The sequence below is a fragment of the Mustelus asterias genome, chromosome 25 (genome assembly GCF_964213995.1).
Source record: "Mustelus asterias chromosome 25, sMusAst1.hap1.1, whole genome shotgun sequence".
Classification (NCBI taxonomy): domain Eukaryota; kingdom Metazoa; phylum Chordata; class Chondrichthyes; order Carcharhiniformes; family Triakidae; genus Mustelus; species Mustelus asterias.
In genome coordinates, this window is record NC_135825.1 from 44583197 (window position 1) to 44599471 (window position 16275).

A 16275-nucleotide genomic window follows, 5' to 3' on the forward strand; every position below is an offset into this window, starting at 1 on the left:
CACGCCCAGACAGTTGTTGGAATCCCTGCAGTTCATCTGCCAAGTTCAAATGAGGCCAGGTTTCAAATCTGGCTGGAGAGTGGGGCCTGTTCAAACCCACATTGGGCACCCAATCAACACACAGCCACTCAGTCCCCCAGGAGTCAGCAACGAAACCCTCTGGGTTGTAATACAAATACTCAGTTCCAGTATTCTGGCCTGTCACATTAAACGAGATGGACAAACACAAAGAATGTGGCAGAATTAGAAATGGTGCAAAGTATTCAGAATTTATTCACAATTTCCCTTCAGAATTTTCACAGCAAGCTTCTTAGTATATCTTACAGTTCAGCAGTGCATACATCAAATGTAGTGCTATTGTCACCAAATCAAAGTCACAAACCCACATAAAAACAGGAAGATTTCACATTGGTACCATTTGGAAAAGAGAGAGAGTTCGTTTTGGATTGGTGCAGCCCCGATTGACAAGTGTCAGTGTGTAGAACAGGAAGTGGTCAGGCTCAGAGTTCAGCTACGTGCCATCTTTATATCATTGTCATGGTGACAGTTGAAATGTGTCCTCTTTGAAATCTGCTCCTTCCTGTTCCTGTAACTCCAGTTGCTCCAATTTGTCTGGTTTGTGGATCATTTCGTCCGGAGTCTTCAGGAACCTGTGCAAACAGGATCTGCTTAGGGATCATGCTGTGACATTTAAAACAACGACTCCAGCTAAAGCAAGTTCTCGGAGGGATGAGCTCTGAGGCTGTGACACCATCCGTGAGGACAGAAAATTCAACCTCCGATGGTACGTGATCATAGAAAGGTTCGCAGACAGAACAGAGGAACATAAAATATCATTCAGCCCATCAATCCTGCTGCCTCCAATATCATGTAGACTCTACCCTATCATGGCCACTATCGGCCCATTTAATCTCCCGCAAAGCCCCAAATCTCACTTATTGAGAGAGGCATTGAACAAATGGTATTGTGTTTCACTTAAGTGACCTTCTAGAAAGAACTAGGAGCTGGAGTAGGCCATTCAGCCCCTCGAGCCTGCTCCAACATTCAATAAGATCATGGCTAATCTTCTATCGGCCTCAACTCCACTTCCCTGCCTGTTTTCTATAACCCTTCAAGCCCATTACTAATTAAAAATCTGTCTATCTGTGTAAAGATCCCATCGGGGAGGTTGTGTTTTTAATTTTTTTACTCCCAACATCACATCCTGGGTAACCTCAGATCCATCACGGTGGAGACAACCTTCCCATCAGGTGTGATTCCAAATCCAGGAACGCATCTGACAATCTCCAGGACAGGGCTTTCAAAGTCAATTCCTCTGAGAACGCAAGCGCTGCAATGCTGAGCGGGATATTCTTTACACACACTGTTACTTGCTGCCAAATAAACCAACAAATGTTTCACTGTTCACTTTGTTCCTTTGTGGTTTAGTTCAGGCAGTTATACCATCCCTGACCCTAATCACTTTCAAGCGCTCCTGACCGTAACCTCACAGCTGAAGATCTGAAAGGTGCCTGTGGGATTATTGGGTGCATGTTCCTATTCCTTGTACGAGTTGTTCCCACCCGGAGCATGCATCGGGAAACTGCACGCACTGAGTTCAGAAGTTTTCACTACAATTAGAGCAAAATACTGCAGATGCTGCAAATCTGAAATAAAGACTGGAAAATGCTGAAAAAATTGAGCAGGTCTGGCAGCGTCTGTGGAGAGAGAAACAGAGTTAACATTTCAAGTCGGTGGAGTCATACGGACTGGAAACGTTAACTCTGTTTCTCTCTCTCCACAGACGCTGCCAGACCGACTGAGTTTTGCCAGCATTTTCTGTTTTTGGTTCAGGACCTTGGTGAGACCACATTTGGAATATTGTGTGCAGTTCTGGTCACCTCACTATAAGAAGGATGTGGAAGCGCTGGAAAGAGTGCAGAGGAGATTTACCAGGATGCTGCCTGGTTTGGAGGGTAGGTCTTATGAGGAAAGGTTGAGGGAGCTAGGGCTGTTCTCTCTGGAGCGGAGGAGGCTGAGGGGAGACTTAATAGAGGTTTATAAAATGATGAAGGGGAGAGATAGAGTGAACGTTCAAAGACTATTTCCTCGGGTGGATGGAGCTATTACAAGGGGGCATAACTGTAGGGTTCATGGTGGGAGATATAGGAAGGATATCAGAGGTAGGTTCTTCACGCAGAGAGTGGTTGGGGTGTGGAATGGACTGCCTGCAGTGATAGTGGAGTCAGACACTTTAGGAACATTTAAGCGGTGATTGGATAGGCACATGGAGCACACCAGGATGATAGGGAGTGGGATAGCTTGATCTTGGTTTCAGATAAAGCTCGGCACAACATCGTGGGCCGAAGGGCCTGTTCTGTGCTGTACTGTTCTATGTTCTATAATTTCTCACCCATTTGTTTTCAAATTAATATTAAATTGAATGTCTAGGTAGCTGCATTCCTGTGATTCTTTTATATCAGTGGGTAACACTGTGCTGGGAGCACAGTCAAAAAACTCACCCGATATCCCAGCAAGAGGTAACCTGCTAAATCAGGAGGCAGGTAACTGGGGTAACATCTACAACCCTTTAACAGGACTAAAGCAGCAGTATATAATCCCAGCTCCAGGATCCCACCAGAGATGCAGGAGGGTCACTTGATTAGAAAACCCTGAATAATTCCATCGTTAGCTGGAAGTAGCTGTTTCTCCAGTGTTTCAAGGTGATGATGGTTTTATAACTTGCCAACGCTGTTTGAAGATTAGAAAGCCTGTTGTTTGTTATCACTCACCATGCGGTACCGTGACAACTGCTGCCTTACTGGGGCCGTGAAGTGCGACTGAGTTTAGACAATCCTTTCCATCAGCTGAGACTATGGTGGGAGCACTCTGACTTCGAACTCAAGGTTGTGCATGATAATCAAAGCTGGCACTCCAGTGCAGGGGGTGCACTGAGGGGGTGCTGCACTGTCACAGGATCCATCTTTCGGATGAGATGTTAAGCCGGGGGGGGGGATGTAATAACCTACATGGCGCTATTTTGAAGAGCTGGGGGATTATTCCTGGTCTCCTGGTCAATATTTATCCCTAAATCAACATCACAAAAACAGATGATCACTTTGCTATTTGTGCGATCTTGCTGTGTGTAAATTGGCTACTATGTCTCCTATATTTCACCAGTAACTACACTTCAAAAGCACTTCATCGGCTGGAATGGGCCTTGAGACATGCTGTGTTTGCTGAAGCAACAAGGGCTAAGGAGCAGTCTCTCCCCTCCCCGCCCAGAGCTCTGCTGTCTTCCCATGATTCAGGCTGGGCCTTACTGAATCATGCAGACTGCTTTGTCAATGTCATTAACACCTAGTCCATGATGTGGGAGAACGTTCAAATCTCCACTGAGTGGGATTCAGCAACTGTGACCCACGACCCTGACCGTAACTGTAACCCACGACCCTGACCGTAACCGTGACCCACAACCCTGACCGTAACCGTGACCCACAACCCTGACCGTAACCGTGACCCACGACTCTGGCTGTAACCATGAACGTAAACCTGACCGTAACTGTGACACACGACCCTGACCTTAACCGTGACCCACAGCCCTGACCGTAACCGTGACCCACGACTCTGGCTGTAACCATGAACGTAAACCTGACCGTAACTGTGACACACGACCCTGACCTTAACTGTGACCCACAGCCCTGACCGTAACCGTGACACATGACTCTGACTGTAACCTTGACCGTAAACCTGGCCGTAACCGTGACCCACGGCTCTGACTGTAACCGTGACCCACAGCCCTGACCGTAACCGTGACACACGGCTCTGACCGTAACCGTGACCCATGACTCTGACTGTAACCTTGACCGTAAACCTGACCGTAACCGTGACCCACAGCCCTGACCTTAACCGTGACCCACAGCCCTGACCGTAACCGTGACCCACAGCCCTGACCGTAACCGTGACCCATGACTCTGACTGTAACCGTGACCGTAAACCTGGCCGTAACCGTGACCCACGGCTCTGACCATAAGCATGACCCATAACCCTGACCGTAACCGTGACCCATGACTCTGACTGTAACCCACGACCCTGACCGTAACCGTGACCCTCGACCCTGACCGTAACCGTGACCCTGAGAGTGTGGGCCAGGTGTCTCGGACTCACTCACCTGAAGACCAGTTTCTGTCCGGGTTCTTTTTTGATGATGTTCAGTTTGTAATAGTGCCGTAGAGCTCGTGACATCTTCTCATATGTCATGTTTACTCGGTTCTGGGTGGAAGCAAAAAAGAAAATCTTTTTCAAAAACAGAAACAGGGATGAATCAATTTCAGCCGATGTACAATCCACCCATCATAGACTCTTGCCATCTATTTAATCTGGTTCCTCAATGTATGGACTCGTTCTCCAGCCTGACACCAACCAACAGAGGCAGCACATAGAGTCTGGAGTGAGGGATCCTGGGAGTCTGAATGACACGAGGTTAAACATGGGCAAGGAAACCTCCTGCTGATTACCATGTACTACCGCCCCCGCCTCAGCTGATGAATCGGTACTCCTCCATGTTGAACATCACTTGGAGGAAGCACTGTGAGTGGTAAATAATACACAGAATGTACTCTGGGTGGGGACTTCAATGTCCATCACCAAGAGTGGCTTGGTAACACCATTACTGACCAAGCTGACCGAGTCATAAAGAGATTAGCTGCCAGACTGGGACTGTGGCAGGTAGTGAGGGAAAGAACAAGAGGGAAACTACTGAAGGCACTGGATACTGCAAAAGCTCTGGGCCCTGATAATATGTGGAGATGCTGGTGTTGGACTAGGGTAAATACAGTAAGAAGTCTCACAACACCAGGTTAAAGTCCAACAGGTTTACTTGGTAGCACAAGCCACTTGCTTTTGGAGCGCTGCCCCTTCATCAGGTGAGTGGGATTTCAGTACACAAACAGGGCATATAAAGACACAAACTCAATTTACAAAATAATGGTTGGAATGCGAGTCTTTACAGGTAATCAAGTCTTAAAAGAACAGACAATGTGAGTGGAGAGAGGGTTAAGCACAGGTTAAAGAGATGTGTATTGTCTCCAGCCGGGACAGTTAATGAGATTTTGCAAGCCCAGGCAAGTCGTGGGGGTTACAGATAGTGTGACATGAACCCAAGATCCTGGTTGAGGCCGTCCTCATGTGTGCGGAACTTGGCTATCAGTCTCTGCTCAGGGATTCTGCGTTGTCGTAAAAGCTGCCTTGGAGATCAGAAGCCGAATGCCTGTAACCGCTGAAGTGTTCTCCAACAGGAAGAGAACACTCTTGCCTGGTGATTGTCGAGCGCTGTTCATTTATCCATTGTCGTAGCATCTGCATGGTTTCCCCAATGTACCATGCCTCGGGACATCCTTTCCTGCAGCGTATCAGGTAGACAACATTGTCCGAGTTGCAAGTGTATGAACCATGTACCTGGTGGATGGTGTTCTCACATGAGATGATGGCATCTGTGTCGATGATCCAGCACATCTTGCAGAGGTTGCTGTGGCAGGGTTGTGTGGTGTCGTGGTCACTGTTCTCCTGAAGGCTGGGTAATTTGCTGCGGACAATGGTCTGTTTGAGGTTGTGCGGTTGTTTGAAGACAAGAAGTGGGGGTGTGGGGATGGCCTTGGCGAGATGTTCGTCTTCATCAATGACATGTTGAAGGCTCCGGAGAACATGTCGTAGTTTCTCCGCTCCAGGGAAGTACTGGACGACGAAGGGTACTCTGTCTGCCGTGTCCGTCTTCTGCGGAGGTCGGTGCGGTTTTTCGCTGTGGCACGTCGGAACTGTCGATCGATGGGTCGAGCGCCATATCCTGTTCTTATGAGGGCATCTTTCAGCATCTGGAGGTGTCTGTTGCGATCCTCCTCATCCGAGCAGATCCTATGTATACGGAGGTTGCCACAGCAACCTCTGCAAAACATGGATGCCAACATCTCACGTGAGAACACCATCCACCAGGTACACGGTACATACACTTGCAACTCGGCCAACGTTGTCTACCTGATACGCTGCAGGAAAAGACGTCCCGAGGCATGGTACATTGGGGAGACCATGCAGACGCTACGACAACGGATGAATGAACACCGCTCGACAATCACTAGGCAAGAGTGTTCTCTTCCTGTTGGGGAACACTTCAGTGGTCACGGGCATTCGGCCTCTGATCTTCGGGTAAGCGTTCTCCAAAGCGGCCTTCACGACACACGATAACACAGAATCACTGAGCAGAGACTGATAGCCAAGTTCTGCACACATGAGGACGGCCTCAACCAGGATCTTGGGTTCATGTCACACTATCTGTAACCCCCACAACTTGCCTGGGCTTGCAAAATCTCACTAACTGTCCTGGCTGGAGACAATACACATCTCTTTAACCTGTGCTTAACCCGCTCTCCACTCACATTGTCTGTACCTTTAAGACTTGATTACCTGTAAAGCCTCGCATTCCAACCATTATCTTGTAAATTGAGTTTGTGTCTTTATATGCCCTGTTTGTGAACAGAACTCCCACTCACCTGACGTAGGGGCAGCGCTCTGAAAGCTAGTGGCTTTTGCTGCCAAATAAACCTGTTGGACTTTAACCTGGCGTTGTGAGACTTCTTACCCTGCCAGTATTCCAGCAATAGTCCTGAAGACTTGTGCTCCAGAACTTGCTGCTCCCCTAACCAAGCTGTTCCAGTACAGTTACAACACTGGCATCTACCCGGCAATGTGGAAAATTGCCCAGGTATGTCCTGTACACATAAAGTAGGACAAATCCAACCTGGCCAATTACCGCCCAGTCAGTCTACTCTCAATCATCAGTAAAGTGATGGAAGGTGGTATTTGCAACACTATGAAGTGGCACTTACTCAGCAATAACCTGCTCACAGACACTCAGTTTGGGTTCTGCCAGGCTCACTCAGCTCCTCAGATATTGAAGCAGTCAATGTCCAAATGCAGCAAGACATGGACAATATCCAGGTTTGGGCTGATCAATGGCAAGAAACATTTGCACCACACAAGGACCTGGCAATGACTGGCTCTCCTTCACATTCAAAGGCATTACAATTGCTGAATTCTCCATCACCATCCTAGGGGGAAATTAAGTGGACTAGCCATATGAATACTGTGGCTACCAGAGCAGGTCTGAGCCTGGGAATTCTGTGCCCCTCCTGACTCCCCAAAGCCTGTCCACCATCTACAAGACACAAGTCAGGAGTGTGATAGAAAACTCTCCATTTACCTGGATGAGTGCAGCTCCAACACTCAAGAAGCTTGAGACCACCCAAGAAAAACCATCCTGCTAGATCTGCACTGCATTCATCACCTTAAATGCACATTCAGTAGTGCATGGTGTTTACCATAGGACACACTGCAGTAAATCTCCAAAGCTCCTTCGAAAGCACCTTCCAAACCCACAACTTCCACCATCTAGAAGGACAAGGGCAGCAGATACCTGGGAACCCACTACCTGCAAGTTCCTCTCCGAGTCACTCACCATACTGAATTGAAAATATATCGCTGTTCCTTCGCAGTCGCTGGGTCAAAATCCTGGAACTCCTCCTTAAAAGCACTCTGGGTGTACCTACACCACGTGGACTGCAGCAGTTCAAGAAGGCAGCTCACCACCACCTTCTGAAGGGCAATCAGTGATGGGCAATAAATGATTTCGTTGAATGGCAGAGCAGACCCGACGGGTGAATGGGGACTACTTTTCCGATGTCACCTGCAGCAGATACCTTGGCTGTTGTTGTCGGGGAAACCTCTAATTAACAAGATGGTGCATTGTGGACAGTATTTGCTGAAAAGGCTCATGGGATAGAATGTGAATGACAGGATTTATCAATCAGGATTTGTCATTTTCAATTAAAAGGTTGATTGTCTCTCTGTCACAGAGAACACAATCCTCATGTAGATGTGATTGTTCCCCCAGAATCAAATATCTGCTCACCTTATGATTCCCCCAGAGACGTGCCAGTCCATTGGGATCCACAACTCGAAAGATCTTCGAGTCTTTATCTTCCCACCTGATGTACTGCTCATATCGACTGTCCGAGAGAAGTTGATAAACATAATCCCAGAGCAGCCTGCAGTCTGTATAGAAATCACTCCATTAGCAATTCTGATTAGATCACAATCCCTCAGCCTGGTGAAACCAATCTCATTGCTCCATTCATTTATCTTGATCATTTCCATCCAGGAGCGGAACACAGGAATTTCTCATCTTTAACCTTCCAAAATCTAAATGTTAACTCTTCACTTATCGATTTATCTTGTCTTTTTCATTCTTCATTATATGATAACCCTCTGTCACGGGACTTGGGGGCTTTTACAAATCAGACCCAATTTAAACAGAGCCAGCCCCCAAATGATTGGCAAAAGAGGTTGATTTTAAGGAATATCTTAAAAGAGGAGAAAGACTTTGAGAATAGAAGGGTTTAGGGAGGGAATCCCAGAGCGTAGGGCCTCAGTAACTGAGGGCCTGGCCGCTAATGGTGAAGTGATTAAAACTGGGCTGTGCAGAATTGAAGAGTGCAGAGATCTTGGTGGTTTTAGAGCCTGGAGGATATTTCAGAGATAGGTTAGGGCAGCGAGGGATTTGAAAACAAGTGTTGTTTCACCAGAAGCCACAGAGCTCAGGGATGATGGATGACGGGAAGCTGGCACAAGGTAAGAAGCAGGAAGTAGAGTTTTGGATGATCTCAAGTGTAGAGGTTAGGAGAGCAGCCAGGAGTGTGTTGAAACAGTCGAGTCTCAATGCAATGAGGGCACAGAGGAGGGTTTCAGCAGCAGAGGAGCTGAGAGAGGGGAGGGTCCAGACGGAGTTACAAAAATAGCAGCCCTTAGCGATGGCGCAGAGTGTGGTCAGAAGCTTAGACTAAGGCCAAATATGGTGCTGAGATTGGAAACAATCTGGTTCAACCTCTGATAGTTGCCAGCAAGAGGGATCGAGCCGGTGGTGAGGGATCGAGTTGATGGTGAGGGATTGAGTTGATGGTGAGGGGATCGAGTTGAACAGTGAGGGGATCGAGTTGACGGTGAGGGAATTGAGTTGACAGTGAGGGATCATGTTGATGGTGAGGGGATCGAGTTGACGGGATCGAGTTGACGGTGAGGGATCATGTTGATGGTGAGAGGATCGAGTTGACGGTGAGGGGATTGAGTTGATGATGAGGGGATTGAGTTGATGGTGAGGGGATCGAGTTAACGGTGAGGGGATCGAGTTAACGGTGAGGGGATCGAGCTGATGATGAGGGGATTGTGTTGACGGTGAGGAATCAAGTTGATGGTGAGGGAATCAAGTTGATGGTGAGGGGATTGAGTTGACAGTGAGGGATCGTGTTGACGGTGAGGGGATCGAGTTGACGGTGAGGGGATCGTGTTGACGGTGAGGGAATCGAGTTGACGTGAGGGATTGAGTTGACGTGAGGGAATCGAGTTGACGGTGAGGGGATCGGGTTGACTGTGAGGGGATCGGGTTGATGGTGAGGGGATCAAGTTGATGGTGAGGGGATCGAGTTGATGGTGAGGGGATCGAATTGATGGTGAGGGGATGGATGTTGGGGTGTGAATCATAGACAATGCTTTTGTATTTCTCAATGTTTCACTCACAGCAGCATTCCATCGGGGGTGGGGTGAGGTCAGAACAATGGTTTCTGTTGCTGAAAATGTGTCAGATCACATCATACAGAAAACAGGAGCCAAGCATCAATCTGAGTGAGGGTGAGAAATAGTGAGAGAAATTGAGTGAGGAAGTTGCAGAGACAAAAGTCAGTTTGAGTCACACAGGAAGTGAGAAGTGTTTGTAATAACGCTGACTGGCTTGTCCTGCCTAGTAAGAAGTCTCACAACACCAGGTTAAAGTCCAACAGGTTTATTTGGCAGCACAAGCTTTCGGAATCTCGCTCCTTCTTCAGGTGAGTGGGAGTTGTGTTCACAAACAGGGCATATACAGACACAAACTCAATTTACAAGATAATGGTTGGAATGCGAGTCTTTACAGGTAATCAAGTCTTAAAGGTACAGACAATGTGAGTGGAGAGCGGGTTAAGCACAGGTTAAAGAGATGTGTATTGTCTCCAGCCAGGACAGTTAGTGAGGTTTTGCAAGCCCAGGCAAGTCATGGGGGTTACAGATAGTGTGACATGAAACCAAGATCCCGGTTGAGGCCGTCCTCATGTGTGCAGAACTTGGCTATCAGTTTCCACTCAACGATTCTGTGTTGTCGTGTGCCGTGAAGGCCGCCTTGGAGAACGCTTACCCGAAGATCAGAGGCTGAATGCCTGTGACTGCTGAAGTGCTCCCCAACAGGAAGAGAACACTCCTGCCTGGTGATTGTCGAGCGGTGTTCATTCATCCATTGTCATGGCGTCTGCATGGTCTCGCCAATGTACCATGCCTCGGGACGTTCTTTTCTGCAGCGTATCAGGTAGACAACGTTGGCCGAGTCGCAAGAGTATGTACCGTGTACCTGGTGGATGGTGTTCTCACGTGAGATGATGGCATCCATGTCGATGATCCGGCACGTCTTGCAGAGGTTGCTGTGGCAGGGTTGTGTGGTGTTGTGGTCACTGTTCTTCTGAAGACTGGGTAGTTTGCTGCGGACAATGGTCTGTTTGAGGTTGTGCTGTCGTTTGAAGGCAAGAAGTGGGGGTGTGGGGATGGCCTTGGTGAGATGTTCGTCTTCATCGATGACATGTTGAAGGCTCCGGAGAAGATGTCGTAGCTTCTCCACTCCGAGAGGTACTGGACGACGAAGGGTACTCTGTCCACCGTGTCCCGTGTTTGTCTTTTGAGGAGGTTAGTGCGGTTTCTCGCTGTGGCATTTCGGAACTGTCGATCGATGAGTCGAGTGCCATATCCTGTTCTTATGAGGGCGTCTTTCAGCATCTATAGATGTCTGTTGCGATCATCCTCATCCGAGCAGATCCTGTGTATACGGAGGGCTTGTCCGTAGGGGATGGCTTCTTTAACGTGTTTATGGTGGAAGCTGGAGAAGTGGAGCATCGTGAGGTTATCTGTGGGCTTGCGATACAGTGAGTTGCTAAGATGACCGTCCTTGATGGAGATGTGTGTGTCCAAGAATGCAACCGATTCCGGAGAGTCTGATGGTGGGATGGAACTTGTTGATGTCATCATATAGTTGCTTCAGTGATTGTTCACCATGAGTCCAAAGGAAGAAAATGTCATCAATGTATCTAGTGTATAGCATCGGTTGAAGGTCCTGTGCAGTGAAGAGGTCTTGTTCGAACCTGTGCATGAAGATGTTGGCATATTGAGGTGCGAATTTGGTCCCCATGGCTGTTCCGTGTGTCTGGATGAAGAACTGGTTGTTGAGACTTCTTACTGTGCTTACCCCCGTCCAACGCCAGCATCTCCACATCATGGCTACCATCGACACGGCAAACCGCCGGCTCCAAGTGGAGAGGATCTCCAAGAAGATCATGCATATCGACACAGACATCAAGTTTCTACAAAGATGCAAGAAAGCAGACAAGATACCGAAAGGACTACAGATCACGAACCCACTCAGGTCAACCTATAACACAGACTACGCTGAGAGACTTTGCCATCACACCTCTCTCACACTCAACCACCTCATACACCAGCTCTACAGCAAACGCCGCAACCTGGACACCAAGATAGAGTCCATATTCTCAACTTGCGCTCAGGACGAAGACCAGCTGTGAAACTCTGCCAAGCAGACGAGACAAAGGAACCTACACCATCTACATGCACACCAAGAACAGGAAACTTGAGAAACTCGGCAACATCACCAGCAGCAACCAAGTCTCCCCCGGTACCACAGTAGAAAACAGTACCACTGCAGGGAAGTCTATTGTCAACTTGTCGGACTACACATTTCAACCAGATGAAATCGAAGTTCTCAGCCGAGGGCTCAATTTCTGCCCCACCACCAAAATGGACCCCATCAGTCTCGCATTACTGCAAAAAAGTGTACCGACAACTGAACAATGAGGAACACTACAGACAGTTACCCGCAGATCCAACCAAAGAACACACCTGTCAACTCAACAGACTGATCAAGACCTTTGATCTGGACCTTCAGAGCACCCTCTGTGCTCTCATCCCACGTACTCCCCACGTTGGAGATCTCTACTGCCTCCCGAAGATACACAAGGCCAACACACCCAGCCGTCCCATCGTATCAGGCAATGGGGCCCTGTGTGAGAACCTGTCTGGCTACGTCGAGGGCATCCTGAAACCCACTGTACAAAGAACCCCCAGCTTCTGTCGCGACACTATGGACTTCCTACAGAAACTCAGCACACATGGAGCAGTTGAACCAGGAGCACTCCTCGTCACAATGGATGTCTCAGCACTCTGCACCAGCATCCCCCACGACGACGGCATTGCTGCAACGGCCTCAGTGCTCAACGCCGACAACTGCCAATCTCCAGATGCAATTCTACAACTCATCACTTCATCCTGGACCACAATGTCTTCACCTTCAACAACCAGTTCTTCATCCAGACACATGGAACAGCCATGGGGACCAGATTCGCACCTCAATATACCAACATCTTCATGCACAGGTTCGAACAAGACCTCTTCACCACTCAGGACCTTCAACTGACGCTAAGCACTAGATACATCGATAAAATGTTTTTCCTTTGGACTCATGGTGAACAATCACTGAAACAACGATATGATGACATCAACAAGTTCCATCCCACCATCAGACTCACCATGGACTACTCTCCGGAATCGGTTGCATTCTTGGACACACGCATTTCCATCAAGGACGGTCACCTCAGCACCTCACTGTACCGCAAGTCCACGGATAACCTCACAATGCTCCACTTCTCTAGCTTCCACCCTAAACACGTTAAAGAAGCCATCCCCTACGGACAGGCCCTCCATATACACAGGATCTGCTCAGATGAGGAGGATCGCAACAGACATCTCCAAACGCTGAAAGATGCCCTCATAAGAATAGGATATGGTACTCGACTCATTGACCGACAGTTCCGACGCGCCTCAGCGAAAAACTGCACCGACCTCCTCAGAAGAGGATGGTATGTTGCCTCCCGGGTGCCAGGGTCCGTGAGGTCTCGGACCGTGTTTTCAGGATCCTTAAGGGGGAGGGGGAACTGTCACAGGTCGTGGTACACATCGGTACCAACGACATAGGTACTGAGGAGGGTATCAAGGTCGCAGGAGTGTACCGGCAGCCAGGAGGGTGGGTTGAAGTGTGTCGACTTCAATGCAAGGAGCATCCGGAATAAGGGAGGTGAACTTGGAGCGTGGATTGGTATTTGGGACTACGATGTTGTGGCCATTACGGAGACATGGTTAGAACAGGGACAGGAATGGTTGTTGGAAGTTCCGGGGTATAGATGTTTCAGTAAAAGTAGGGAAGGTGGTACAAGAGGTGGAGGAGTAGCATTGTTAATCAAGGATAGTTTAACGGCTACAGAAAGGCAGTTCGAGGGGGATCTGCCTACTGAGGTAATCTGGGCTGAAGTTAGAAATAGGAAAGGAGCGGTCACGTTGTTAGGAGTTTTCTATAGGCCCACAAATAGTAATGGAGATGTGGAGGAAGAAATTGCAAAGCAGATTATGGCTTGGTGTGGAGGTCACAGGGTAGTTGTCATGGGTGACTTTAACTTTCCAAATATTGATTGGAACCTTCATAGGTCGAATAGTTCGGATGGGGCAGTTTTTGTACAGTGTGTGCAGGAAGGTTTCCTGACACAATATGTGGATAGGCTGACAAGAGGTGGGGCCACATTGGACTTGGTACTGGGTAATGAACCGGGCCACGTGTTAAATTTGGTTGTGGGAGAGCACTTTGGAGATCGTGACCACAATTCGGTGTCTTTCATTATTGCAATGGAGAGGGATAGGGCCCTACGGCAGGGCAAGGTTTATAATTGGGGGAGGGGTACTTATGACGCGATTAGGCAGGAATTAGGGAGCCTAAGATGGGAACAGAAACTGTCAGGGAAAGGCACAAATGAAAAGTGGAGCTTGTTCAAGGAACAAATACTGAGTGTCCTTGATAGGTATGTCCCTGTCAGGCAGGGAGGAAATGGCAGAGTGAGGGAACCATGGTTCACAAAAGAGGTTGAATGTCTTGTCAAGAGGAAAAAGGAAGCGTATGTAAGGATGAGAAAACAAGGTTCAGTTGGGTCGCTTGAGGGGTACAAGGTAGCAAGGAATGAGCTAGAGAAAGGGCTTAGGAGAGCTCGGAGGGGGCATGAGAAGTCCTTGGTGGGTCAGATCAAGGAAAACCCCAAGGCCTTTTACTCTTATCTGAGAAATAAAAGAATGACCAGGGTGAGGTTAGGGCCGGTCAAGGACAGTAGTGGGAACTTGTGCATGGAGTCAGAAGAGATAGGAGAGGCGATGAATGAATACTTTTCTTCAGTGATCACCAAGGAGATGGGCCATGTTTTTGAGGATGAGTGTGAGATACAGGCTGATAGGCTGGAGGAAGTAGCTATTCTGAGGGAAGATGTATTAGCAATTTTGAAAACCCTGAGGGTCGATAAGTCCCCTGGGCCAGATGGGATATATCCTAGGATTCTTTGGGAGGCAAGGGATGAGATTGCAGAGCCTTTGGCTTTGATCTTTGGGTCCTCACTGTCCACGGGGATAGTGTCAGAGGACTGGAGAGTGGCGAATGTTGTTCCTCTGTTCAAGAAAGGAAATAGGAATGACCCTGGCAATTATAGGTCGGTTAGTCTTACTTCGGTGGTCGGTAAGTTAATGGAAAAGGTCCTGAGGGATAGGATTTATGACCATTTGGAAAGATGCAGCTTAATCCGGGATAGTCAACACGGATTTGTGAAGGGGAAGTCTTGCCTCACAAATTTGATTGAATTCTTTGAGGAGGTAACTAAGTGTGTAGATGAAGGTACAGCAGTTGATGTCGAATACATGGATTTTTGTAAGGCGTTTGATAAGGTTCCCCATGGTCGGCTCATGAAGAAAGTAAGGAGGTGTGGGATAGAGGGAAATTTGGCTGATTGGATAAGTAACTGGCTTTCTCATAGAAGACAGAAGGTGGTGGTGGATGGAAAATTTTCAGACTGGAGACCAGTTACCAGCGGTGTACCACAGGGACCAGTGCTGGGTCCTCTGCTATTTGTGATTTTTATCAATGACTTGGAGGAGGGGGCGGAAGGGTGGGTCAGTAAATTTGCTGATGACACCAAGATTGGTGGAGTAGTGGATGAGATGGAGGGCTGTTGTAGGCTGCAAAAAGACATAGATAGGATGCAGAGCTGGGCTGAAAAATGGCAGATGGAGTTTAACCCTGATAAGTGCGAGGTGATTCATTTTGGGAGGACAAATTTAAATGCGGATTACAGGGTCAATGGCAGGGTTCTGAGTAATGTGGAGGAACAGAGAGATCTTGGGGTTCATATCCACAGATCTCAGAAGATTGCCACTCAAGTGGATAGAGCTGTGAAGAAGGCCTATAGTGTGTTAGCTTTTATTAACAGGGGTTTGAGTTTAAGAGCCGTGGGGTTATGCTGCAACTGTACAGGACCTTGGTGAGACCACATTTGGAATATTGTGTGCAGTTCTGGTCACCTCACTATAAGAAGGATGTGGAAGCATTGGAAAGAGTGCAAAGGAGATTTACCAGGATGCTGCCTGGTTTGGAGGGTAGGTCTTATGAGGAAAGGTTGAGGGAGCTAGGGCGTTTCTCTTTAGAGCGGAGGAGGATGAGAGGCGACTTAATAGAGGTTTATAAGATGATGAGGGGGATAGATAGAGTGGACGTTCAGAGACTATTTCCTCGGGTGGATGTAGCTGTTACTAGGGGGCATAACTATAAGGTACATGGTGGGAGATATAGGAGGGATGTCCAAGGTAGGTTCTTTATTCAGAGAGTGGTTGGGGTGTGGAATGGACTGCCTGCTGTGATAGTGGAGTCGGACACTTTAGGAACTTTCAAGCGGTTATTGGATCACACCAGAATGATAGGGAGCGGGATAGCTTGATCTTGGTTTTGGACAAAGCTCAGCACAACATCGAGGGCCGAAGGGCCTGTATTGTGCTGTACTGTTCTATGTTCTAAGACAAACACGGGACACGGCGGGTAGAGTACCCTTCGTCGGCCAGTACTTCCACGGAGTGGAGAAGCTACGACATCTTCTCCGGAGCCTTCATGATGACATCGATGAAGACGAACATCTCGCCAAGGCCATCCCCACACCCCCACTTCTTGCCTTCAAACAACCGCACAACCTCAAACAGACCATTGTCCGCAGCAAACTACCCAGCCTTCTGGAGGACAGTGACCACGAT

The 16275-nt window shown here is 48.2% G+C and overlaps 1 protein-coding gene across 2 annotated transcripts in view; it reads right to left on the minus strand.

The window, feature by feature from the left end:
* Nucleotides 1-248: 248 nt before the first annotated feature.
* The window catches only part of LOC144511931 (transcription factor ETV7-like), a 68271-nt gene continuing 52244 nt past the window's right edge, over nucleotides 249-16275 (minus strand). For both annotated transcript variants that reach the window (XM_078242408.1, XM_078242409.1), the window contains 3 exons: nucleotides 7940-8082; nucleotides 4151-4251; nucleotides 249-650 (listed from right to left, as the gene is read on the minus strand). In XM_078242408.1, coding sequence (XP_078098534.1) covers nucleotides 536-650; nucleotides 4151-4251; nucleotides 7940-8082 — 359 coding nt within the window. In that variant the 3' untranslated portion in view covers nucleotides 249-535. The remainder of the gene's footprint in view (nucleotides 651-4150; nucleotides 4252-7939; nucleotides 8083-16275) is intronic.